We start from the raw sequence: 26,772 nt of genomic DNA, 5'->3' as shown, positions 1-26,772 counted from the left end.
CCCGCTGTGCTGCTGTAAAATTTCTATCTCTCTGACTTTATTACTTTTACAAATTAGACAACACACCTATGAATGAAACTGCATTTGTCACCGTGACCATTCATTTGTCCATATGGCTTATTAATCCTCTGTGGTGGGTCTTCAACTGTCCCCCAGTTTAAAATGTTCATGTCCTAGAAGGTGGTACAATTTACCCAATGTTGGTGATTTTAACTTTGGTGAAATCAGCGTAAGCAAGCCGACTCCGGGCCGCAATGATCATTATCTTGTGAGCCTTTATTCGAGGTTAACCAGCCAAAATTCACGAGCCAGATTAGGCCATCGGTCTCAGTGAGTGATGGCCGTGGTCTTCACTTTAGGGCATGGTCTTCACTTTAGGGCATGGTCTTCACTTTAGGGCATGGTCTTCTTCACTTTAGGGCATGGTCTTCACTTTAGGGCATGGTCTTCTTCACTTTAGGGCATGGTCTTCACTTTAGGGCATGGTCTTCTCTTTAGGGCACAGTCTTCTTCACTTTAGGGCATGGTCTTCTTCACTTTAGGGCATGGTCTTCACTTTAGGGCATGGTCTTCACTTTAGGGCATGGTCTTCTTCACTTTAGGGCATGGTCTTCACTTTAGGGCATGGTCTTCTCTTTAGGGCACAGTCTTCTTCACTTTAGGGCATGGTCTTCACTTTAGGGCATGGTCTTCTTCACTTTAGGGCATGGTCTTCACTTTAGGGCATGGTCTTCTCTTTAGGGCATGGTCTTCACTTTAGGGCATAGTCTTCTTCACTTTAGGGCATGGTCTTCACTTTAGGGCATGGTCTTCTCTTTAGGGCACAGTCTTCTTCACTTTAGGGCATGGTCTTCACTTTAGGGCATGGTCTTCCCTTTACAGCAGGGTCTTCACTCTACCACGCGGCCTCGGCTGCTCTACCCTGTCCCCCTCCTGCAAAGTGCAGGAGAGCAGCTCGCTGGATTCTGCGTTCCCCCGCCTCTCTCTTCCATCTCCGAGATGGCTCCAGTTAACATTCAATACCTGGAAGCCATCCTGAGTCACCCCTTTTACTCATTGCACACCCAGTGTCTCAGTCAGTCCTGCCAGGTGACCTGCCACTGCCCCAACCTTCGTCCCAGCCACCATCCCCTCTTATCTTGGTTTCTAGCAATTCTCTCCTCCCTGGCCTCCTGGCCTCTGCCCCGCCTTCCCTATAACCCATTCCCCAGAGAGCACCTCGGTAATTATTTTTAAAAATATGAATCTTGTTATGTCACTAGGTCTGCTTAAGTCCCTCTAGTGACTACCTGTAACACTTAGAATAAGTTTGGATCACCTCCCATGGCCACAGGACCCCGTGTCCAGCCCTGCCCCCTTCTCACACTGATGGGGTCTTTCTTCAAATATCCAGCACTCATTCCTCTGTGGGGACTGTACCCAGCTGCCCTTTCTGCCTGGGGTGGTTTCCCATCTCCTCAGGGCTGCCTTCTCCGCCCCCTCACATGTCACCTCAGATGTCACCTCCTCTGAGAAGCCTTTGCTGACCACAGTCAGGCATGGCAGCCCTTTGATGACCTTCCCAGCACTCGTCCCTATCAGAAATTGCTCTGTCCCTTTTTGTTTGTTTCCTGATCATTGTGTTTCTCCCCGCCAGCCTCGTCTGCCCTCCTTCACGTGTCCCCCGTGTGTGCGAACAGTGTGTAATACACCCTCAGTGAACATGTGTTGGATGGATGGCCAATGGGTGAATCCCCTTTCTAACACTGTAGGGTTTTGACCCGATCACTTAACCGCTGGACCCAGCTTCTTTATCTCTACGATAAAGCTAACAACACACTGGATTTTCAAGGGGATAAGTTCAGGGAGTACACGTGGGTGTCAGCTGTGGTACTGGCGTGACCCACAGCCCATGCCGAGCGAGCACTGTTAACAGTGTCCCTCCCTGTTTTCTAGGAAATCCTCGGAGGAACTGGACATGGACAAGGTGACAGCAGCCATGGTACTCACCAGCCTGTCCACCAGCCCTTTGGTTCGGAGCCCTCCTGTGCGGCCTAATGGTGAGCCCGGGGATGGGGTAGGGAAGGGCCCCTGGGTGCCAAGACCACAGCCTCCCTTTGAGGGGCCTCATAGGGGGTCTCATTCCTATCAAATGAAATGAACCCTCGCTGTGGGCAGGAAGCCAAGGGAAATGTGGGAGAAATGGAGACTCAGGGCCACCAGCTCCCTCACCTTCCCAGAGGCCCCAGTGCGCCTCAGTCATCCCCCCACCTGCTCCCCCACGTCACGTTGCCAGGACACTTATCTGCAGTACTTTTCCCTTTCCCCGGGGAAGTGGAGATTGGTCCAATGAAGTTGTTTTCCCAGCATCATTTCTGTTCGGCAGGAGAGGTAGATGTATCACAGAGCTCTGAGGATTAAATATTTTGAAAAAGCATTATCCCAGACTCCTCAATCAAATACAATTACTTTTTCCATTCATTCACTCAGTATATGTTTATTAGGTACTATGCTTAGATGGTTTGAGTACATCATTGACAATAATGTCCATACTCCATGTAGTGTTCAGTCTCTCTGGAGGGGGGAAAAAGACTCTCAGCCACAGCCTTATCAATGGCTAGCATTTACTGAGCACTTGCTAGGTGCCAAGTACTAGGCTTGCTTTATCTCCTGTAATTCTCACAACTCTATGAGCTGTCGTTATCACTAGCTTACAGATGAGTAAACAGAGGCACATGGGGAATAATTGACTTGTAAATAGCAGAGCTGAAATTCTCCTCGATACCTTCCCAATTCCAGTTCTGTTCTCTCAGTTATGACTTAATGTGGCCTCACATAACTCAGTGTGAGACATCAGGAGGGCAGTAGGAGATGCCGTTGGCAACCTGGCTAGGAGTGTGGACAGCCATCCGGGGCTGCAGGAGAGCTCTTACGTGATTTCGGCACTGGAAAGTTACAGTTGAGTTTACAGACAAAAACAAAAAAGAAACTACAACAATGAAAAATTACATGTGGGTGTCCTGAGCCTTGGTGGTCACAGAAGGGATGGACAGGACATAACTGGGAAGTGTGAGGGTGGAGGAATCGACAGGACGTGGTGATGGACAAAGAAGATGAAGGACAGGGAGTGACAGGGTGACTTCCAGGCAGGCGGCGTGCTTCTACAAGGAGACCCGCTCCCTGAGATGGGAACAAAGGCAGAGGAGCACGTCTATTGGTGAGTGTTTGGGGCAAGAGCCGGGGTCACTGAAGACGACAGGTCCAGTTTGAAGACATGTAGTGGGCAGTACTGAGGCTCACTCAAGGGCAATGTCTTGGGGAGGCCCGGGCCGCCCATGCCGAATTGGAAGGCAGCATTTTGAAGCCGTGAGACTAGATTAGAGCACAGAGAGGCAGCGAGCGAAGACCAGGAGGAGACTGAGGGGGCAGGGGTGAGGCCCACCGTCACCTAAGGGATCAGCAGGGAAAAAGAACCCAGGAGGAGCCTGAGGGTGACAAGGTGGAGGAGAGCTCGGAGAGTGCGCTTTCATGGAAGCCAAGGGAAAAACGAGTTTCAAGGACAGATGCCTGATGCTTCAGAAGCTCAAGCGTAAAACAGACTGAATTCTGCATCCAAAGAAGGTCACGGAGATCTGGCAGGAGCGTTCACAGTGGACCACCCACTGCGGCAGTCAGGCTGCAGTGGACTGAACTGTAACGCACCGAGACCACGGAGGGAAAGTGACCACCAGGGAACAGCTTCTCTCCAAAGCCAGCCTAGCCAGTAAAGAGACCGAGGGATCTTCACACGTAATTTGGTAGTAAGTGCGAGGTGTGAAAATAAATGTGTTGAACATCCAGTGAGTCCTCACCAAAGCTACTCCTCTCCAATTGTAGGTGTGCAGAGTGATCAGGGTGCTGGGAAGTCAGATCAATACAGTAAAACAGTAGCGCCCGACCCCCATCATGACCATCACAAGCCCTGGAGCGGGTGAAGTGACTGTGAGATGGGCCCTACCCTTGCTGTTAAGTGACATCACCTCTCTTCTCGGGGCCTCTTTAACAAGCATCCTGATTTACTTTGCTCTGGGTGGCAATGCCGCCAAAGAGAGACTGCAGTAAAAGCAAAACTGAAGATACCCCCAAAGCCAATCCTAGGAAAAAAGAATTGCATAAGACATGGAAGAGTTAATAGAAAAAAATTCTTCGATGTTACAAACAAGTATTTACTTTGTCCCAAGCTGGGCCACCAGATGCAAATAAATTGTAGATTTTCATTGCTTTACAAACAAACAAACAAAAAACCCACAAAACAAAACAAAATTAAAAAAAAAGGAAGTGCAGAATTTCCTAGAATCCTCAGAGGAGAAAGAACATATTTTAATGCAATCATTATTTTTAACACGGCATTCTTTTTGAATTAAGAATGTTTTTAATGTTTCTTTGTCTTGAAAGGTTAGAATCAAAATAAACCTTTTGCTTCTTCAATGCAAATATTTGTTAGCATAGTTATAAAGAAAGTAATTCACTGCTCATTATGATTTTTAAAAAATAACTACCCAAATAATAATCCTAAATTGCCTGCTAGCTCATTAAGTCTGCAACAGGCAGCAAATTCTTAACGAGGGAAAGCAGTTCATGATAATGAAAGCGTTGGATTTTTTAAGAAATAAATATTATGTCCAGAATTATTGTATATCAGTGAATTTTTGAAAACTGTCGTTTTGTACCTGGAAAGGATCATTTTGTCAGGAAGTAGGTTGCAAAGAGAGTGAGATTCCAGCAGGGCCTGTCTGCATTGTTGCCAAATACATGTTTAAGATAAGGAGACACTTCTCTCTAAAAATATATATACATATATATATATATATGTGTATATATATATATATTATGAATTGGTTCTGACTTTTTTCTGAAAAGTTCATTTCTATATCACATGGTCTTTCTCATTAAATAGTGTTTCTTAAGGGAAATGTCATTACTAAGTAAGCAGGTTAACTTTGGGCATTGCCATGAAGCAATGCAACCACACGGCTTTTCAAAACAAATTGTTGCTTTTCAAAATAAACTCAGTTTCTCATACTTAACCTGATTACACCACAAACATATTTTATTTTACAAGTACATGCCGTGGTGTATTTTTAAGCCTCCTGAGCCTGCCAAGGAATTTGTAACACCAGGTAATACCACCTAAGGCCTTCCATGAGGCTCCTCTGGAGGTCCTGTTGTGTTGTACGCAGCTGTCTTATTTTTATAAAAGGCCACTCAGGTCTGGCAAGTACATCTGTCTCCGGTTGACTGCAGGGACTGGAATGCTAATTTGGTTTTGTTGGTGCCAGGGAGGTGTGATCCTGCAAAAATGACCATTTGATTGGGTCAGAGCCTTGTTTAATGAGCTAGGTAACTTTCTTCTGCGATTTCAACTTAAAGCTCATTCTTCTAACTGGACTTTTTGCTTGACGTAGTTGAGGAATATGCTGCACATCTGTAATTGGGTGAAGGTAGTCAAGACAGTTTTCCATGAATGCTTGTCCACTATGTGTCTTCACCTCATTACTAATCGCACAGATATGAACAGCATTTTCCTAATGAGGCATTTTGGGATTTTTCCTCCCTCTGTGTACTTAGAATATAGTTTTAATATATTCAAAATGCACATAAATGTGGAAGAGAAATTATCCGAAAAGAAGGTCGAGTTTATACAAAAGCTAATTAAAACCAGGCATCTTACAAGGGAAGGCAGATCTTCAGTGATTAAAAGAGCATCCCAAAGGCATTCTAGCTGGGCGAAGATCTCTTCACATCAGCAGACATTTCATGTTCCCCCCCCCCACGTGGAAAGGTAAAATTCAACAGCCATCTTCTCAGTAATTATGACCGATAAATTCTTCTCTGATCTGAGCTTTGTTGGAAAAAGGAGGATTCCTACAACATAGGACCCATGACTGAAGGAGAAAGACGGCCAACTGGTAGACCAGGGTTTGGGCCCCGGTTCACCTATGATCAGCTGCAAGTCGCTTAACTTCCCGGTGACTCGGGTCCTCCTCTGTAAAACCAGCGGGGACAGCCTCTGCTCTGAGAGACGCATGTTTTGAGAACACATGAGACTGTGAAGAGCTTTGTGAGATGCAAAACACCAAATGCAAAGCACTGTTATTGGCTTTAGGTAACTATCCAGAAATTATTATTTCTCTTAGATTCTTACATCTTGGACTAACTTTTCCCATAAAGCTGTTCCAAAGATCTCGGACCTATAAGAAATTCCTTTTTAGAAGTTAAAATAGGGGGTGGGGGAGGGGGGCAGTATTGCAAATCATTTCCCTCTTAGAAACATGCTCAGTAAACCCAGAGTTCCCCAACCTCGGTGAACGAGGTCATCTTTTAACTTGTTTTCATATCATCTCCACTGTCATCCTAAGGAAAGACATGCCCAAAACCACCCACATCCGAAAACGGTTAGGAAGACCTGTCATGTGATTAAAATAGCTCAGTGTTTGTAAAGGGTGATGCAGCTCTTTCCCCGAGGTATGCATAGTGCGCCCCCAGCTGTGGCATGTTTCTGGGTGGGCGCAGGTGCCTGGGAGGGTCCAGGCGGGTGCCGCGCCCCAGGCCCTGCTCCCCACTGGCACTGACCCTGCCCGTCTGCACCCGCAGAGGGCCTGAGCGGGTCCTGGAAGGACGGCGGCGCCCCGTCCAGCAGCTGCAGCAGCGGCTACTGGAGCTGGAGCGCCCCCAGCGACCAGTCCAACCCGTCCACGCCGTCGCCGCCGCTGTCCGCCGACTGCGCCAAGCCCTTCCGCAGCCCGGCGCCCGACGACGGCATCGACGAAGCCGAGGCTGGCAACCTGCTCTTCGACGAGCCCATCCCCAGGAAAAGAAAGGTGAGCCTCTCCTCCCGCCTCCCGGGCTTCCACGGCCCGGATACGCCAGGGTCCTGGTGGGAGGCAGAGCCACTAAGCGTGGGCACGTGTCTCCCGAGGGCGCTGGCCCCCCACCCGCTCGGGTAAGTCACTGCCTGGAATCAGAGTTGGCAAGGGTGCCACAGCTTTCACAGGGTTTGGGAGCTTTAAAAGCAGACGTCAGGCACGCTGTGGTGCTTCACTCACTCTCCTCCTGTAAAATAAAACTAATATTTTATTTTTCACCTGTAAAATAAAACTAATATTCTTTTTTCTCTCTTCAAAAACCATATTGAAAGAATGTTTTGCATCTTATTTTTATAAAACAGGGTGTGAAACACATGAAACCTGACACATAAACATATGTACGACTTACAGACACAAAAGTATGTTTACTAAACAAAAGTATGTTTACTAAAGTGAAAAGGAGATCTAATGAATTGATTTAATACGTTGATTACACATTTATTTAATCCTCACAGCCGACCTGTCTGGTCAGGGCGTTTTCCCGACTTGATAGGAGGCGATTGACGATCAGGGAGATTAGACGTGAGGTTGCCCTGCCCCGCAGGCCGCGTGGGCCGGGCCTGTCTAAACCTAAAGCGCATATTCTCGTCATAGGCTCCTACGTATTTACACTGTCATGCCCACTCACAGTGGTTCAAAGGCATTTCCACATCACAGAATGAAGCAGTCTACTGCCACATCTAGTGAACATTCTAACATTTTTAAATGTCCATGTCAGTGTGAAGCTGTTACTTTATATATTGGTCCTTCAAGTCGTTCTTGGTGGCTTCACTATGAATCGCTGCTCACAAACGAAAATCCAAAGCAAAACCCTGGGGACTGCAATGCAACCTTTCCCCCTCCCCAATTTATTTCAAAGAGGAAAACAAAGACATGGCATTGATCCAAACTGTCCTTCCCTCTGTCTCTGCTAGTGTCACTCAGCATGTGTAACTGTGGAGCCTGCACGGCCACTCTCTCCACCCAGTAAACGGGATAAAGGAGGCCCCCGCCTCTCCCAGAGGCAGCGCGTGAAGATTGCTGCTCCACACACCAGTCCGTCAGTCAGAGGGCTTGTTCGGCGTCCTGTGGGCCCCCAGGGACACTGGGTGTTCGCTCGACTAGGGAGAGAGGCTGGCACTTATACGGGTGGGAAACCACAGGCAAGACAGCCTTGGGGACCTGAAGGGTTGTCCTGTTGCTTCAGGCTGCACAGACTTTCTCTCTGGGGTCATCTGGCTGTCATCAGCTATGGCCCGGCCAGGTGGCGAGAACTCCCAGTACAGGGACCCCATACTTGTGCGGTGCCCTGCAGAAAGTAACTTAATGAGCTGTGAATAAATAGCACTTCATTAATGAACTGGACAGAACTCGGTGCGTTGTACACGATCAGGGTATTGTTTCTCGGTGCTTCTGCTTCATTTGTACGTTCGTGTATGTGCTGTGCATATGGGATCTCTTACTGTGGCTCATGGGCAAAAAGCTTGGAAGCCCCTGTTCTGTGTCTGTGGGAAAGGAAGGAGCCCCATTCTAACTTAACTTTGCTACCCTGCAAACTTAAGAAAATCATTTACCTTCTCTGATCAGCAGCTTCTTCATCTGTAACAAAGCAAACAGGTATTATCAACCCTGTCTCAGGACATCCACGAAGATTCAAAGTGACCATAAATAGAAAGGGTCTATAAGCCCTGAAACCCCACCTCCTGGAATGAAGCAACATTGTAATAAACACAGTAGGGTCCCTACAGGAAGGATAGATGGCATTCCCTGGATCTGATGATGGGCCTGACCCTCCTCCTGGTTATGGAAGTTCTCGTCTCCTGCCCACCCCCACCATGGACACCGCACCCCCACCTCCCCCGTGATCCAGGTCCAACATACGTAAAAAGGAAGAGAGTGTGAGATGTCCCCTAGACAAGCCATCATCTCTTACTGTAAGTAGCGAAGGAGAAACATTTTCTGATAACTACATTTGTATACTTACAGTTTTCAAAATGCATTTAAATGCAGCATTTCGTTTAATCATCACAAAAATCACTGGCATGTCCACATCCCCATTTTGCAGAAGAGGCTCATTGAGGTTAGGTGACTTGCCCCAGGTCCTGTAGTTCCTAATGTGGCAGAGATAAGATCAGCTCAGCTGAAATTACAAAGAGGAAACTCGAGGCAAATTCATTTGAAGCATCCGCATTTCCCTCCGCCCACAGAGGAGAGTCATGTGGAGAAAAAATAATCAGAGGCAGCATCAGCCAACATTACCTGGCAGGGTGGGAGAGGGGTGCAGAGACTGGGGAAGAAGCAGTGGCAGGGAGAGGGACTGCAGCCGGACTTCCTGCATGAAGCACCCATCGCTTAGGATGACCCTCAGCCAAGGGGGGTGGGAATGCTAGAAGGGGAAGTGAAAGTCTGTCTCCCAGCCGTGGAAATCAGCCAGCCCAGTTATAGCAGAATTTTTCATCCTTGGACTGAGGGCGCTTCCCTGGTTGTGGGAGCTGGATGCTGGGACTGCGGGAAGGTGCAGTCCCCATCGTGACCACAAGGGGTTGCAGTGACCCTAGATGCGCCCCAAGCCAGGAAGAAAACAGGCCTCCCAAAACTTAACCACCAACCCCAGGGGATCTCTGGGAAATCAAAACGTGTTAATAACTAATTATTAATGTGCTTTTTTCCCGTATCAGATTCCAGATTTACCCCTTCCTGAACAGGATCAAACGATTCGGGCTTGGGAATTAGCACCCCAGCGCCAATACTTATGTGACCTTAAGCAAGTCTCAGTTGACCTCTCTCAGCCTGTTCCCTCGCCTTTAAAATATGGGCCTTAGTAGCACTACGTTGGTGGGGTTGCTGTGAACATTCTTTGAGCAGCAAATGCTGGCTGCTCATATTTTGCCTTTGACAACTCACAGTGGATATGTGAGAAGTGTGGGTGTAGAGAGGGGGGTGTTTGCCTCCATCCCGACCCCACCCTGACAGCTACCTGGACACCCTGGGCCCCTCAGCCACCTTGGCTTTATTTCCAGTTAATGGAGGGCCGAGCCCACGAGAGCAGCAATGACAGTGGCAGAAATCGGGGCCATACGAGGAAACCGACAGCTCAGGTCACACCAGGTGGATGTCATGGTGATGACACAGCACCGCCAGTCAGAGCAGGAGAGGATCAGGGACAAGAGTGAGATCCAGGCAATTCAGTGACAGCACCATAGAATACTCTGCCACCGGGCAGTATATATGGGATAGGAGCATATGGAGGACTTCTGAAGTCACCCAGCAGAGGCTCAGCTTCTCCACGTCACAGGACTGTTTGATCCTGTGATCAAACGTCCCTGAAGGTGAGAGGCACTCTTAGAATCCACTGATTAAGAAAACACATAATCACTAGGGATTCTTGGTAATTCAGGGATGCTTTTGTTGTTGTTACAGAAGGCATTTAAAATCAACTTTATTTCAGTATAATTTCCACACAATACAATAAACCCATTTCAAGTATACAGTTCAGTGAGTTTTGACGAGTTTCTCTCCACCTGGGTAATGACCACTCTGATCCAGGCCAGCACTCCTGGTGACCCTCCGCAATCAGATGCCCCCGACGCCCCACAAACAGGCAACCGCTGAACTGACAGGTTAATTTTGCATGTTGTGGAATTTAAAGTAAATGGAATAACACAGCCTGCGTTTTGGGGTGTACAAAATTCCACATACTGGCAACAGGAATTCTCACCCGTTGCTGGTGGGAATGTAAAATGGTGCAACCACTTTGTAAAACAGTTTGGCAGTTTCTTATAAAGTTAAGTCTACACTTACCGTCTTACCAGCAACTTCACTCCTAGAGTATTTACCTAAGAGATGAGAAACCTGTGTCCACAGGAAGACTTGTAGACAAATGTCCAGAGCAGTTTTCTTCATCATCACCCTAATCTGGAAACAACCCAAATGTCCATAAACAGGGAAGTTGATGAACGAATTGTGCATATTGCTTCAATGGACCACCACCCTGCACAGACCACAACGAACCACCGATAACACGAAGCAATGCCTGAAGCTCAAAGTCATCATGCCGAGGAAAGAAGCCAGACATTGAAGGATACATTCCGTATTATTCCATTTACAAAAATGTTTTAATTTTTTTTATCATCACAGCATCAGTAAACAGTGCATGTAGGTGGGAGATGTTTCATCGATGCTTGGTAAATGTTTGAATTCACCCATCACTTTGCATCAACCTCTCACACCTCACAGGCACGAAATACTCATCTTGTTCAGTCTTCCTGTTTTACAAATAAAGAAATAAAGCCCCAAAGTGGTGAGATGACATGTAGAAGGCTGCCTTCCCAGTAAAGGAAAGGACTGGAAGCCCTGTCAGCTTCTCGGCAGTTACTGATGTTTGAAATACATCTGTTCACTTCTCAGTCTTGGAATCTGCTGAGGGTCTGAGTGGGGTCGTCGGAGCCTCTGCCGAGCAGTGTGGGTTCCTCCCACCTGAGGCCAGCTGAGGACCCTGTGTCATGAGCAGACTCACCTGTGCAGGATCATCAACGCTCCTTTCCTTCAAGGAGCCTGGTCCTCTTGGGGAACTTGGGTGTAGGAACCTCCATCCCCAGCACACACATACACGCATGTACACACACAAATATACACACCCACACACACATGTACAGATATCACACCCTAATGGTGTGTAGACGTACATGAGGATCTTCTCAGGTGCCTCAGAAAAAGCACCTTGGTACTAACCGAAGGCTGCTGTGTGGTGAACTGGACAGTCGAGGGAGTTCTGGAATAGAGCTTTGATTGGACTGATCCCAGGGCATGAGTATATTCTTCAAAATGCAGCCATGCCCCTCCCCCGGGACTGAAGGTGACCACCAGCAGTCGTCTTGTCAGTCCTGAGTATCGGTCTGGGTTCTGTGAGGAAAGCAGAAGCCGCTCCATGAACCCTGAGTCGGCAACAACTCACACCAGAGCCGAGGCTTCATGGGAGAGGCGGCGAGGGCCGAGACCTCAGCCTGTAGCCCCCAAGGCAGTTGGTGTCAGAGACAGTCCAGAAGCTTCTGCAGAGACGGAGAGCCTTCAGGGCCTGGGCCACAGCACCGAAGCTGGGTGATTCTGCAGAGCCTGCCAGGAACTGCACGCCGGCCCGAGCCTGCTGGTCCCCCCGGGAGCTTCGGCTGCCCTTGGTGTCGCTGCGTCAGACCAGGCACTCCTGTGGGAGACCTCAGCACAGGGCTGTGCCAGCCCACGGTGGCCTCCCTCCCTAGGACCTTCAGCCTCGTGAACTTCGGTCGAGCTGCCAGAAGGAGCCAGGGTTCAATCAGATGGCCGCAGTCAGACTTGGCGCTGTAACTCTGCTTCCTGGGCCGAGCTTGGGCCCCTTGGCGAGCTGGGCAGTGTTTATTTAGCTGTTTTCTCCTGTCTCCTGCTCCCAGGCTCACTTTCCTGCAGTGTAAGAGCGAGTCTGTCTGTACACGAGGACTTATTTCCGTTGGATGTAGTTAGGAGACTTACAAGCACTCCACCGCCATGGAAGGGGCCTCCTGGTTTGAGAGCGTCTCCACCTATGTACTGAGAAGACCCTTGATTTCATTAGAATTGAGCTCATCCCACTAATGTGCTTTTTACTCTCCAAAATTAGTCATGCATGTATCATAGGGTGACCTCCATTTTTAAAGAAATACCTTTTTAAAATTAAAAATAGGCTAATTTTTACATTTGGAAACTAATGTCAAAATAAGCTACCCCTCCCCAATGTTTTTGCTGTGCAAGAATGCATGTTTATTTGCATTACATACCACCCCCCAAAAGAAATCATGTTGTTCAAATTATTTTATAACCTACTTTCCCCTGTATCCATCAGGTCCTTTGAGGAAGCAGATGATGTCCTCAGTGGAGTAATTAAAAAGAGTTTGATGGCCCTGGCTGGGTAGCTCACTTGCTTAGAGCATTGTCCCGATACACCAAGGTTTTGGATTCGATCCCTGATCTGGGGCACATACAAAAATCAACCAGTGGGTGGGTGGATGGATGGATGGATGGATGGATGGATGGATGGATGGATGGATGGATGGGACAGGAAATCGATCCATTTTTTTTCTCTCTCTCCTGTCCTCTCTCTCAAATCAATAAGTTTGTGGGTTTTTTTTAATTTTAAGTATTTGATGAAGAGGCTACAAAGGTGCAGACAGTGTTGGGGGAAACCCTAAGGGGCTAACGACAGGGCAAGGCCATTACCACCCCTAAGCCTGAAGAGACAAGCAAAGGGAGGGGTTTCCAGAACCCAGAAAGTTACCAAAACTCTGGAAATACCAACAGAAGTTGTAGTTTTCGGAGGAGAAATGTAGCCACGCCCACCTGTGGCCGGGCAGAAAGGAAGCTGGGGAGCCCATAGCCTCCTGTATCCCAGTGCCAGCCCTAACCTGAGACCCATGGGCAGAGGCCACTGGTACAAGTCAGCCTCCAGGCACGGAGCAGGTAGAGATAGTTTTGAATAGTACTGCTTCATCGTTCGAAAAATGGGCAGAAGACACTCCTAGTGTGAGGATCTGTCCATTATTGTTGTGAAGTCGTGATGTGCTTTGAATAAAAGTAAGGAAAAAAATGTGTCGGGGTGGCCCTAAGACAACATTGATAGGCTCGTCTTCATTTTAATGTAATGTCTCCTCCCCTTTCTAGAACTCCATGAAGGTGATGTTTAAATGCCTCTGGAAGAACTGTGGGAAGGTGCTGAGTACTGCGGCAGGGATCCAGAAACACATCCGGAACGTCCACCTCGGGTGAGGCCACCCTGCCTTTGGAGCTGGGTGCAGGGTGCTCAGTGCCCACTAGGGCCACCGCTCAGGCAGGACCCAGCGTGCCGAGCCTTAGAGGCTCTGAGCACAGGAAGGGCCTGGGCTTGTGGGGGCTCCCAAATCACCATGGAGATGGCCACTGCAGATAACAGAGGCCCGCACCGCACAGTGGGAAGATCGTGGGTGCCAGGTTGTACTGTCCTGAGTGATGTTAGTCACTGCTCTGAGCGCCTGTTCCCTCTGAAGGTGAGGTTAATAATACGATCAACCCTGCAGGGGCTTCACATGCGAAGGTCAAAAATAAAATGTGGTGAGAGTGATTTGTAAAAAATACAACACTAGGATAGGGTAGGACCCCCCCTGAAATGTGCATCCCCCCCTCTGCCCCGCAATGGAGAGTATTTGCGACTTTGAGCCTCAAAGGCACATAAAGCCTAAAAAGGGTTTAAGCACCACTGTGTCCATCAAAGCTGCTTTTGCTATGGTCAGGATGGTTGGTGACCTGGTTCTATCATTTTCTACACTTTGCCTTCTGTCTTATTAAAACCTTTCTAAGGAAAGACAAACAGAGGCTTTGGGACCCGCAGTGCTGAGGGGCCATCCCTGGGGCAGCGGTGGTTCTTCAGTCTTGTCCTTTAGGCTCCAGGATCCTCTCGTCCAGGTATCTGGGACTGAAAAGGGACCTTGAGAAGCTGTAAGTCATGGCCGGTGTGCAGACAGCAAACCCAGATGCATGCCCAAGCCCCTAGATGCTTGGACACAGAGGAGTCCTTTCAACAAGATGACAAATAGACATAACAGTCACTTTGCCCAGCAAGGAATAAATGTAGGAAATGCAACATCCATAAAAGTGGTATAAAAAGAAAATAACTGGGTTCTAAGGTGATTTTGCTGACGTGTGGATGGGTCTTTCCATGACCGGAGAAAAGCAGGGACCTCTTCCCCAATCAGAGGGGCTGATGTCTGGGAACACAGTCCCTTGGAGGCAGCATGCAGCTCACCCAGGGGGTGTGGCCCAGAGGGTCCCCCTGAAGCACTGTGGGCAGATGCCCCAGTCCTGTTCCTGAAGATTCCAGGAGGAAACCTGGCAGTGCTCCCCTCTGAGGTGTCTTTAAGTCCATCTGCCCAGAAAATAGAACCCTGTTCAGCGCTGCGCAGAAGCCGGTGCCACATCCGAGTCTGCAGACCAAGTCGCACCTTGTGGTTTCCTTTGAGCTCCTGGCGCTCTCCCGGTGGGCGAGGTTCACAGTGCAGTTGCTATATTTGCTTCCCTGGGGCTCCCTTTTCACTCTGTGCCCTAAAACGGCCGTGGGGACTCAGATTCACAGCCTGCCAGCACTCCCAGGACTGGCCTGGGCTCTCAGGAGATCCCTGGGACCGGAGAGAGGAATCACCTTTGCCTTAGCCCATGAGCTCAATTTCGTGACTACAGGATGATGGGACATTTTTAGTCCGTGTTGCTTGTGGACACCAAAGCCCAAAGAAACTGCCTCTTCGTCTGAGGTCATGCAGTGCACACCTGCCAGTGTGGAAGGTACCGTTGTTCTCCGACTGTCGCTCGGTTCTCGTGCTCCGGGCTGATCCTGACTCATCCCCGGGTGGGACGCACCATCTCCCCCGCCTGTGTGTGGGACTCTGCAGCCAGCAGCAACTCGGCCTGCCCTTGACTGGAAAGGAAGCGGGGACAGGAATAGAACAGCAGGCGCACATTCTTCGTCCCACTCTCCCGAGCCTTCCATGGAATGCTGTCGGAAAGCCAAGGCCTCCCAGACGCTCTGCCTGAGTACTTGGGGCACGTGGAATGGGGGTGGGAGATGCCACAGATTTGGCCAAACAGAAAGATCGAGAAAAGGAGGGTTTTATTTTAGGTTCTCTGTAGGTAGCAGAAGTGGAAAAAGTTTTCTGCGAGTCAGTGATCCGTCCATGAAATGCGGGAGACCCCAGGGGAGGGAGACGCACAGAGCCCTGCTAAGCCACCCGTAGGGCCAGGTCACTAGATATGCGCCGCTTCTTTTGAAAATGGCCCGTGGAATAAACGTGTCCTGAGGTTTGGACAGTTATTCTGATTTACTCAAAACGCTGTGACAAACTTCTACGACTCAGGACACTCTCTGCCTTCCAACATGGACCTCGCTCTGATTTTGTGAGCACTGCGTGCTCCTCGGGAGTCAGGAACGCCGCTCAGCGCCGCGGGTGCTCACTGAGCCCTCCCCCGGGCAGCACTGCGCTGCCCTGTTGCCTCAGTGAGGGGCTGGGCTCCGGGGCCGGCCGGCCGCCAGAACCTCGCACACAGCTCCACGGCCGGTGCAGGATTCGAACCCAGGACCACGACTGAATTCATGCTCGTCATCATCGCGCCTCAGCAGCATGGGCCCGGTTCATTCATTCAACACTGAATAGGGACCTGCTGTGTGCAGATAGGCTGACCTGTGCGGAGCCTCAGGAAGATGAGCGACACTGGCCCTGGAGACTGTCGGAAGGAGGCGACAGAGGCTAAAAACTTACAGAAACGTGAAGTAATTTAATAAAGTGAACTAAATAAAATGAACATCCTTGCGAGGGAGCACAGGGGACTAACATTTAGGAATGAAGTCCTAATCCTAGTCTTCAACGCATATCCCGAACCCCCTCCCAGCCACTGTCCCGCCCTCATCTGGGTCATCCATGTAAGAAGGTGCTGAGATTCCTCAAAGCCCAGTGGCTTCCGTGACATTCAGAGGACAACACAGAGCCCTTCCCATGGGCTGCAGAACCCTCAGACCTCGCCTCTGCCGCTTCTCCTCCCCCAGCTCCCTGCTGCCCCAGCCGCTGGCCTCTGCCCTTCTTAGACACCAAGCCACCCCCACCCCAGGCCCCCCTGCTCCTCACTGTGTATCCCTGCAGTCTGGCGCGGGCTCGCCTCACCCAGCTCTCTGCTCAGATCACCTCAGCCAGGCTCCCTCTGAGCTTGGTTTAAAAGACACTCTCCATCACTTACCCTGCTTAAGGACACTCTTATGCCGCTTAATTTTTCCTTCTGGGATTTATTACTACCCAATGCATTAAATACCTATTTATTTGTGGGTTCCTTGTCTGCGTCTCCCACCAGATGTAACTTCCATCAAGGCGGAGTCCATCTAAGATTTGGTCACCCTGATATCAGGAGACTAGAAAAGTGCCTGCACATAGTTGATTCTCAATAAATTGGTGAATAAGCAATTGATTGGTTGACTGATTGAATAAATTGCTCCAAGAGGTCAAGGAAATCTTCCCTGGAGGTGGATAGTTGAGTGTTGCAGGATGAGTAAGAGTTTGCCAGGCAGATAAGAGAAAGGAAGAACATTCCAGCAGAGGGAACAGCGCGTGCGAGATGGTTTAGTCTGACTGTTTTGCTGTCCTTTGCGTTAGGCGTGTTGGGGACTCCGATTACAGCGATGGCGAAGAGGACTTCTACTACACGGAGATCAAGCTCAACACAGACTCCGTGGCGGACGGACTGAGCAGCCTCGCCCCAGCTTCGCCCTCCCAGTCCCTCGCTTCACCTCCCACCTTCCCCATCCCGGATTCAAGCCGAACAGAAACCCCTTGTGCCAAAACCGAGACTAAACTGATGACACCCTTGAGCCGCTCGGCCCCCACCACCCTCTACCTCGTGCACACTGACCACGCTTACCAGGTGACGTGCCAGGGACTCGGAGCGACACTTTGCCCCTGACCAAAAGCAGTCGAGTTCTGACCTAGGAATAGAAAAACATCATCACACACTGTATGTAGCCCAGAAGCTGAATTTATTTTCATCAAATTTTTTCCATCATTCTCTTATTGTTAGGTGTCTACTTTCTAGTCTATCCAGGTTTTCACTGGCATTAATAACTTTACTGTGACCATCTCTGTGCCTGTAGCTTTTTTTTTTTCTTTGAATTCACAGAAGAGTCATTACTCAGAGGCTGCAGCCTGAACAGTACGGCTGCTGCTAAGTATTGCCAAAATATTTTCCAGTGGTGCCAGAGACAAAACCACTGTCATCAGCAACTGTATTTATCATTCAAAAAAACCAAATCTGCAGAAGAAGAATCTGGCCATTTATTTAGCAGACTTAAACTCAAGAACAGTGGAATAAAGTGGATTATTAGATTGGATAGTGCAATAAATTTTATTCCTGGCTCTTGTGATGTTGGTCAAAGAGAATAATTCATTCCTTTGTTTGTGTTTGTCAGCGCTGAATTTAGGTCCAAAATCAGGAGCTTGAACCAACTTAATGAAATTATTTTGTTCATCTATAAAATGAATTGGAACACACACCTGGAGATCTAGAAGGTCCTTCCTGAACCCTATATTCATAATATCAGTACTTCTCTGCTTATAGATACTATAAATGTTCTGCATAGAAAATACTAAGTACAGAAGCAGAGAAAGAAAATGTATTCCTAATCCCAATGACAAGAAAGCCCCTTGGTTAGTAATTTTTGTATGTTCTTTCAAGACTTTCTTCTATGTGTATGTGTAGAAAAAAATTAAGGAATCTATTGTAGCACTGTTTTTACTGTGCTTTGCTTTTCCACTGAATGTATCGTGAAGGTTTTTTCATGCCAAGGAGCATTCTTCAACAACATCATGTGTAATGGCTCTGTGGGTATATCATGATTTATTTACCTATTTTCCTATTACTGGACATTTGTGCTTCTAGTTTTTTCTATATGTAGTACATAGTTCTGCAATGAACATCCTTGTATCTATTTCCTTAGAATGAATTCTGTAAGTGGAACAGCTAATATACAGAATACTAGGAATTTTTATATATATTACCAAACCACTCTCCCAAATGTCATACCAATTTACACACCCACCATCACTATATAAAACTGTTTATTTATTTCCAAATTTGGTAATGAGGAATTATATCTCACAGGTGTCCTAAAATACAGATATCAATAGTCAAAAAACATCTCTTTTTATACCTTAGATAGATTGCTTAGATATATAAAAAGTTTCTAGCTACTCTCTTTGACCATGGTTCATGTATTACTATTAGATAATTAGTGTGTTATTAATACAGCTGAGATCATTTCTGAAGCCCTACCTTGGTAATGACAGCTAAGGATCTGAGGAAAAATGTTCTTTCTTAAGAGTTTTCCCTGTTTTCTATGTAATGGGGCCCCAAGACATTTCTATTTTCTATGAAAAAGGCCACTCCCCTATGACTTTTTCTGTGTAACAGGCCACGCCCCCGTGACCATTTCTGTTTTGTGTAACAGGCCACGCCCCCTGTGACCATTCCAGGATCGGCCAAGTTCACCCCCAATGGCAGCAGCTTCAGCATTTCCTGGCAATCTCCTCCAGTTACCTTCACAGGCATTCCAGTAAGTAGAAATACAAAAAACCAAACGTAAAGTTAGAGAACAAATTGTAGACACATGCAAGAAAAAGACAAAAACCAGAACGCTGGAAGTGCCATTTCCTACGTGGTATTTGTAAACTCTTCAGCAAGGAGTGGTTCAGACCTGCTGGAGCTATTCTGTAAAATATAAGAGCGTTTCAACTGTTGATAAACAACTAGTTAGAAATAGATAGAGATTTTTTTTGTTGGTGGTATATTTGTATGTTTCCAAAAGTCTTTATAAAATTAATCTCAGAACTCAGATCCTGAACATAAAAGAAAAAGACCTTGTACATAAATGGCATTTATCCTTATGAGTAACTTCCTAATATTTATGACCTTGGAATTATCATTTGTGGGTATATCATCTTGAAGGTTTAAAAAAAAAATTGAAATCACTTCTTTTCCCCAAAGCCCAAATAATCCATCCACAGGGATGGGTACTTTGAAAATAAATGAGTGCTAAAACATGCCACCAGGTTTAAGTAGTCTATAAGAATTGATTTGACGTATTAAGTGATTACTGTGTGATAAATTGCCATGAATTAACCTGATTCCTAAGCATTCATTTAAAAATATATTGCATCTTTTATAGCTTATCACAGAACATCCATAGACCCCACACTATTGATGCTCACAGCGGTTTCTAACTCCTGATAAGATCCAGAAAGTGGCTTATGATAATGAATATTCGAGCTATTTTCTCCTTCCCACCTCTCTCCCTAAGGACCAGACAAAAGCTTCTTATTATCAACCCCTGGCAACTCCCAGAGGTTTCCAGCAAATACTAAGACCTCCTGCAGAGCACATAATAATGAAAGTGGTTCAATCAGTTCTGCTGCTCTCTACCAATGAATATTTATTAACTCCCTAGAGGACTAGCCAACAATAAAAAGCATCCTGCTGCCAGCAGTTTGGGAATTTGTGGCTTCCAGAAAATGCTCCTGGAATTCGAAGTTTAAACAATATTGTGCATCTGGAGTAATCATGAAGGTTGCCTGCTTCATGAAATAGTGATCACTGCTGGTCGCCCTGAAAGACCGAGACCGCAGCCAGGGATGAGTGGGTGGACGGGAGGAGAAGGCTCGGACCTCAGGTATTAGTGTCATTTTTGGCAAGAACAGGGATCTGCTGAGGTGGGTGTCAGAGGGTAACAATCAGTCCTTTTGGTGACTTCTGTTTTGTTAGACATAAAAGGACGAAGAGTGGTTCTCAATGTCACATTCAAGACAACCCTTCTAACCTAGAAAGGCAGCTACAATCACAGAATTACGGAGACCTGCTATTCTGAATTCTGTTTATTCTTGTCTTTGATTTGAGAAGAATTTTCAAGAGCGTATACCCTGTTGCTCACATTGTGTAAAAACACGCATAGCATGTAAATGGAACAGCCCAGCTCAGATTTCTGTTTTTATTATTAAAATTTTTTAAATATATCTTGATTTCAGAGAGAGGAAGAGAGAGGGAGAGAAATATCAATGATGAGAGTCATTGATCAGCTGCCTCCTGCACGCCCCCTATAGAGCATCGAACCCGCAACCTGGGCATGTGCCCTGACCAGGAACTAAACCGTGATCGCCTGGATCCTAGGTGGATACTCAACCACTGAGCCACGCCGGCCAGGCCAGACTTCTTTTCAAATGGACTTTCCCCCCCTAAGTTTTACTAATTAAACCATTCCCTTCTGAAGTATAGAGAGATGGCTCCGAGTGTTAGGTTCTCCAAAGTTCCTCAACATCTTACACAGTAGGACACCAGCCAGGTACCTTCTAGTGTGTTTTCCGACAGTGAAATTTTAAACCTCTGCTGTGGGCACTGCGTATCTGTCCCCATCTCAGTGCCCCAGGTTTGTCAGAGTGTCCTTAATTTCATTGTCTACTGGTTCGGGGACACTCTAGACTAGAGCTTTGACAGACAGTATACAGAGTGGCTGGGTTAACTGGGTCTCCCACTAAAACCCTATGGGAGCTTCCAGTTTAGCCTTTCACCAGCCAGTTCCCAACCTGCCTGGTTGTGTGGTCTGGTTCAGCCAACGCCAGACTGTGAGCAGTCGAGCTCGCCATTCCTGTTTGAAAATAAAGATGAGGGTGGGGGGCGACGCTGTTTTCCAAGGCTTTGTTTTAGTCTAGAAAGAAAACAAGAAGGCTTAGCACTAAAAATGTTCTTTATTTGCTATTCTATCAATGCTTAATGAAAAATGGTGGCTGTTTGCTGTCCGCCTCCTTCTAGGGGGCTGGGTCTCACGGGTGCACAGCACACAGGCACAGGGGACTATCCCAAGCCCTCAGAGGGCACCAGTGACTGTCCTGTTTCTGCAGGGGTGCTATCCCACCCCTGGAAGACCAGAAGCCAGTTGAATGTCAGAACATGTGAATTCCTACCTTCTGTGTGAGTGTAACAGGGTTTTCAGACAGAGGCTCTTAGTATTTTCAGTTAGTGTTCATGAGGGCCTCACGTGTGTTCATGCAGAAGCATAGAGCCGGTGACGCTTTGTGACCTGCCCTTTAAGAACACATGTCTGTTTGAACTCCAAAACAAACACCCTGAGGTTGTGGGTCCTCTTTGAGGTTTGCTTCCCTCTTTGAGACCTGGCTTAAGAGAGGGACTGCTTTTGTGCACCTCCTGGACAGTGCAGAGAGCCTCCCTCTGAGAAACCCGAGGTCTGCGGGATTGTACTGATTCATTCACTGTTGCTGGACTTCCTGGACGTGGGGCTTTAATGAGTTCCCTGGGTAAGGCCTCTTCCCGGACGTGTGGAGCAGGAAGGCCAATCTGCATATTTACAGATGTCCCTGGGACTTCTGTCTTTTCTAGCCCAAGGCTGTGGACACAGGGGTAGGGAGTGGACCTTCATTAATTACAGCTCTTGGACCTGATTTTCCCAAATGATCCATCTTTTCTTCTAATTATCTCCATTCCTTTCTGTCTTTTCGTGACACATTAGTCTGCTCAGACTTCATTAGCAGAACACCATAGACTGGGGGCTTTTACCTCACTGAAATTTCTGTTCTCACGGTTCTGGAAGCTGGAAGTCCCAGATCAAGGTGCTAGCCGATTCATTCCTGGTGAGGGCCAATTCCTGGCTTGCAGAGGGCACCTTCTCACTGTGTCCTCACATGGGCTTTTCTCTTGAAGGGTTTGGGAGGAAATGGAGAGAGAGCCCTTTGGTGTCTCTTCTTAAAAGGACTCTAATTTACCTGGTGGATCGGGGCCCCACCCTTTGGCCCTCATTAGTCCTAATTTCTTCCTTAAAGGCCCCATCTCCAAGTATAGCCCCACTGGGAATTTGGGCTTTAACACATGGATTTAGGGAAACCCAAGCATTCAGTCCATAAAAGGCAAATGGGAACGAACAAGCCTGCTGTCCCAGGGCCGGTCCAGGAGGCTTCAGGCCCAGAGGGTTTCCCAACCTGAAACTGTAGTACTTGCTTGTTAATGGTTTAGCTGGTTCTGTTTTTTTAACACCTAGAGAAAGAAAAGAAATTTCTCCAACTTATTTACAGGAGGACATGGGTCCAACCCCTTCTCACCACCACATCCACACCCTTGTCTAAAAGGCCAGTACATTTCCCCACCCTCACCCCCCAAAACATTGCAAAAGCTCTGAACCAGTCCTCAGGCTCCTCTCCAGCTGTCTCTAAGCCATTCTCCAAGGAGCCAACCAAAAGCAATCTTTTCAAAGCATTAATCAGAAGTCTCACTTTCTTAAAACTCTCATGGCTTCCCTTCTTGCCTTTAAAATAACATTCAAATTTCTTATCACATGACAGGATCTGACACGGCCTGTCCTCCCTCCCTTCACCCTTTGCAGTCCCCACAGCTCCCTTGGGCACTCTGCACCCACAGGCTTTGGTCACGGCTCTCCTTTCTCTGGGGTGCCCTGGAGATAAGAGGTAGCCTCCTCGAGAGGCCTTCTCTCACCACCCTGAATAAATAAATGTTCTGCCCTTCTTCTATCATGCTGCGCATTGCCCTGTTTTATTATGTTGGTGTTCATTGACTCTCTCCCCACTTACAGTGTATGCTCCATGAGAACAGAGACTTTGTTTTGCTCTGGGCTTTATCCCCACAACCTAGAACATGCCTGATGCATAGTCAGTGCTTAACAAATATCTGTTGAATGAAGAGCATCCTGGAATCTCATCTTACTTCATACGAAAGGGGGCAGCAATTTTATAAAATTTAGAACCTTCCACAGTATCCCAGGCTGATGGAAATAGTGGCATGTCACCTAAACCTTTTCAATTCTCTGACTAAATAGGGAAATGTGCTTGGGATTCTACAAGTTCTATAGTAATTTTAAATTTTTTCTATTGTCTTAATCACTGAAAACAAGTCAGATATATTCTAAATATTCAAGTCAGAGTATATTCTAGATCATTCTAGATTATTCTAGACCACAGCCATGCGCAGCTAGAGCAGTCACTCCCCCTGGTTTGCTGCTATGTATCCTGGTCGGGGATGGGCAGTCGGGGGGATTTTGCTCCTGGAAGAACCTACATATCTACCCAAATGAAATGCATCTACTCCATTCAAGTCTTTTAGAAATAAAGACCAATGGTACAGAATAATTCAGAGCCATAGCAGCCATGGTTTAAAATGTTAAGGTTTTTTGTTACTTGTCTAATCTTTTTAAAATTAATGTCTGGAGAAATGACATGGATGTGCATACACTCCTTTACACGGAAAGAAAATAGAATGTACTAGTCCCTGAACTAGAGAAAGTCAGTTCTGTAAGCTTGCTTAAGAATGTCCCCTTGACTGTTAACAGGTAATGGTATTTCTATGGCCATGTTGGCTTCTAGATTATTACATTTGTAAATGTATTAAATGTCTGCTCTTTTGTAACAAAAAGATTATATATTTACTTGAAACATTTATCTTTTGTTATGAAAATTAGTTTGGGGCAGCTTTTGAGAATCCTAGGAGTTGGGAAGATATTTAGTGCTATGAGAGCAGGTGATGCGAAGAGACTAAGTGAGACTCCCAAGGGGAATGGAGAACAGAGGGGACCCTGTTCTTGTTACAACTGGAGGTGGAGCCATAAGGGGGTAGAGCTCAGGACAGCCCCTCCTGCCATTTCAGTGCCCATGACGTTGGACAAGTTATTTAACTTCCTTGTGCCTCTTATAAAATGGGAACGGTAGTCGTTCTTATTACATAGGGTAGTTGTGAAACTTAAAGCTGTTTGCAAACCTGGCACACAGTGCTGCCCAGTAAGTATTACATGGGTGAATTCATTCTTGATTGCTCAGGCTTTGGGCTTCTTCCCCTTGTTCCTTTTGGACCCCAGAATAGGTTTGTTGCTGTGTGGGTGTCTTGTGCAAGAATGGAGGTTACAGAGGGCCAAGGGCCATGTGGTGTCGTGGCCACTGACTAGCTGCATAATTTCAGATAAACTCTCTTAACCTCTCTAGATTTTTTCTTTTTTCTTTTTTGAATCCTCACCCTAAGACATGCTGAGAGGAAGGAAGAGAGAGGGAGAGAGAAACATCGATCGGTTGCTTTCTGCACACTCCCTGGCTGGGAATCAAACCCGCAACCTTTCAGTGCACAGGAGGGCATTCAGCGACTGAACCCACTCTGGCCGGGCGATTTTTTTCTTCTTTAGAAGGGAATCCATGAGGCTTGAAATAGGAATATCCTCTAAGGTTTAAAATATTGCTCAAGCCCTGGCCAGCATGGCCCAGTTGGTTGGAGCGTCGCCCCATACACCAAAAGGTGGTGGGTTCGATTCCCAGTCAGAACACATACCCAGCCTACAGTGCAATCCCCAGGCGGGGGGTGTGCGGGAGGCAGCTGATCAGAACATCAATGTTTCTCTCTCTCTCTCCAAGATCAATTCTAAAAATATTATTCCAATGAAAATGTGACTGTGGGCAAGTTGGATGCATAGATGTGAAGTCATGAGGGTTTTTAAGGTATTCATTGTCGCTGGGTCTTTTCTGTCGGAGATGCATTCGAATTCTGCCGTGAGCACCACCCCATCCATTTTAACACGTGAAGGAGGCGCTTCACCCCCGTGTCTAACGGTCGGTCCGGGACCACTGCCCACGTCGGAAAGGCGAAACATGGTGCAGAGAACCCGCCCGTCAACTCTGCTCTCCCTGTCCTCACAGGTGTCGCCGACACATCACCACCCCGTGGGCACCGGGGATCAGCGGCAGCACGGCCACACGGGCTTGTCCTCGCCGCCCAGAGGGACGGTCAGCCTAAGGTAGGACCACTCAGAACGCCTCGCCTCACGGGAAGTAACTGGAAGGTAGAGGAAATTCAAGAAACAGAGAAACCAGGGATACGATCTTCCATAAAACTTCCCCGTAAGGCATGAGACACCCTTTCTTTGGGTCCCATGGTTTCCCCATCCTTTGTCCATGAGTGAAAATTTGTCGCTTTGCTGTAACAGTTCGAGGTGAGTTCTACAGAACAGGCCGTGGTGACGACTGGGCCCACCTCAAGCCCTGTTGCCTTGGCCCCTGCGTTAAATGAACTGCAAGGGAGAGTTTCCAGCCCAGAGCAAGGGGCCCCTCCCAGGTCCCCCCGACCGGGGTGCCAGACATTTGAGGATCAAGAGAGCACTTGAAAGGACATCTTTGAAAGCTTGAGAGAGCAGTGCTCTCTGCTGGTATTTCCCGTGTGCACGTGTCTAACTCCCTGCTATGCAGACGGCCAACGTCATGTCCGCAGGGGGACAGGTAGAACCGTAAGAGTTAGAGGAGCCAGTGGAACGGCCCAGGGCGGTGGCCGAGAAGCCACCCGGCACGTGTGAGAGCCTGACCTGGGGAGAACCCTGCTGTGTTTCGTAACCTCTGTCCTCCGTCTTTTGAGGGATGTTGAGCCCCCCGCGAAATGCCCACTGAGCCCCCCCACTGACCACGCTGTCCTCGCCTGTCCGCAGGAAGCCTCGGGGAGAGGGCAAGAAGTGCCGGAAGGTGTACGGCATGGAGAACCGAGACCTGTGGTGCACGGCCTGCCGCTGGAAGAAGGCCTGCCAGCGCTTCCTGGACTGAGGGCCCGGCCCCGGCCGCCCCGCCCCGCCGCCTGCCGCAGCCTTCAGAAAGCGCGCGTCCTTCCGAACAAAACACACCTGGAGCCCAGGAAAAGCACCTCCAGGAACGTTGGTGGAATTACAGCAAAAAAGAAAACAAAGGTCACGCGGTCACTGGTGCGCCCAGAGTCCCGCCTGGAGCAGCGGCAGTGCATTTTCCGGGCCTGCGGAAAGGGAAGCTGCCTTTCTTCGCTGTGTGTCTGGGTCTGAAAACTGTGCACATCCGCAGCAGTGGAACCAACGAAGCCCGTTTTACCTAGAAAGGAGGCATATTTTGATAAGCTTTCTGAAAAATGCCATTTCTGGGGATTTTTTTTTTTTTTGACACAAAAAAAGCTACAGGTGATTCCGTAGCATTTGTACAAAGAACAGTTCCCGCTTTCATGTGAATAGTCTTTTCCCGGTTCCGTTGGGCTTCTCGGGGCAGCTCTGGGTGTCTTTTCCGTGTCTTTCTGGTTTGGTTTGTTTTGTTTTGTTTTGTTTTGGAGAATGGCCCCCAAACGGTACAGCTATGGGCCTGCGGGGCCCCGGATGGCGGAACCTCGACAAGAGGTTGGCGATGGAATCCCCAGCAGACCAGCTCCGAGCTGAGCTCGGGACATGCAGCTGTCACCACGGAAACACCTTGACGTCCTCCGGGGTCTGCAGAAGCCCTTCCCGGAGAAGCTCCTTCTCTACCTGCTCAACTCAGCCCAGAGCTGGCGCAAGGAGCCCTCCGGGTAA

General features: G+C 47.9%; 1 protein-coding gene across 1 annotated transcript; it reads left to right on the top strand.

Annotated features, from left to right (window-relative positions):
- Positions 1 to 1,939: 1,939 nt before the first annotated feature.
- ZNF704 (zinc finger protein 704) lies at positions 1,940 to 26,011 on the top strand. Its single transcript, XM_016216063.2, has 7 exons — positions 1,940 to 2,039; positions 6,613 to 6,839; positions 13,530 to 13,630; positions 17,033 to 17,300; positions 18,880 to 18,984; positions 25,121 to 25,218; positions 25,900 to 26,011. Exons 1-7 carry the CDS (start codon positions 1,958 to 1,960, stop codon positions 26,009 to 26,011), a joined length of 993 nt encoding a protein of 330 aa, XP_016071549.2. The 5' UTR covers positions 1,940 to 1,957.
- Positions 26,012 to 26,772: the final 761 nt, after the last annotated feature.

Source organism: Miniopterus natalensis, chromosome 16, assembly GCF_054644295.1.
Source record: "Miniopterus natalensis isolate mMinNat1 chromosome 16, mMinNat1.hap1, whole genome shotgun sequence".
NCBI classification, from domain to species: Eukaryota; Metazoa; Chordata; class Mammalia; order Chiroptera; family Miniopteridae; genus Miniopterus; species Miniopterus natalensis.
The sequence above is the reverse complement of the archived record's forward strand: the minus strand, read 5'-3'. Positions and strand labels throughout refer to the sequence as shown.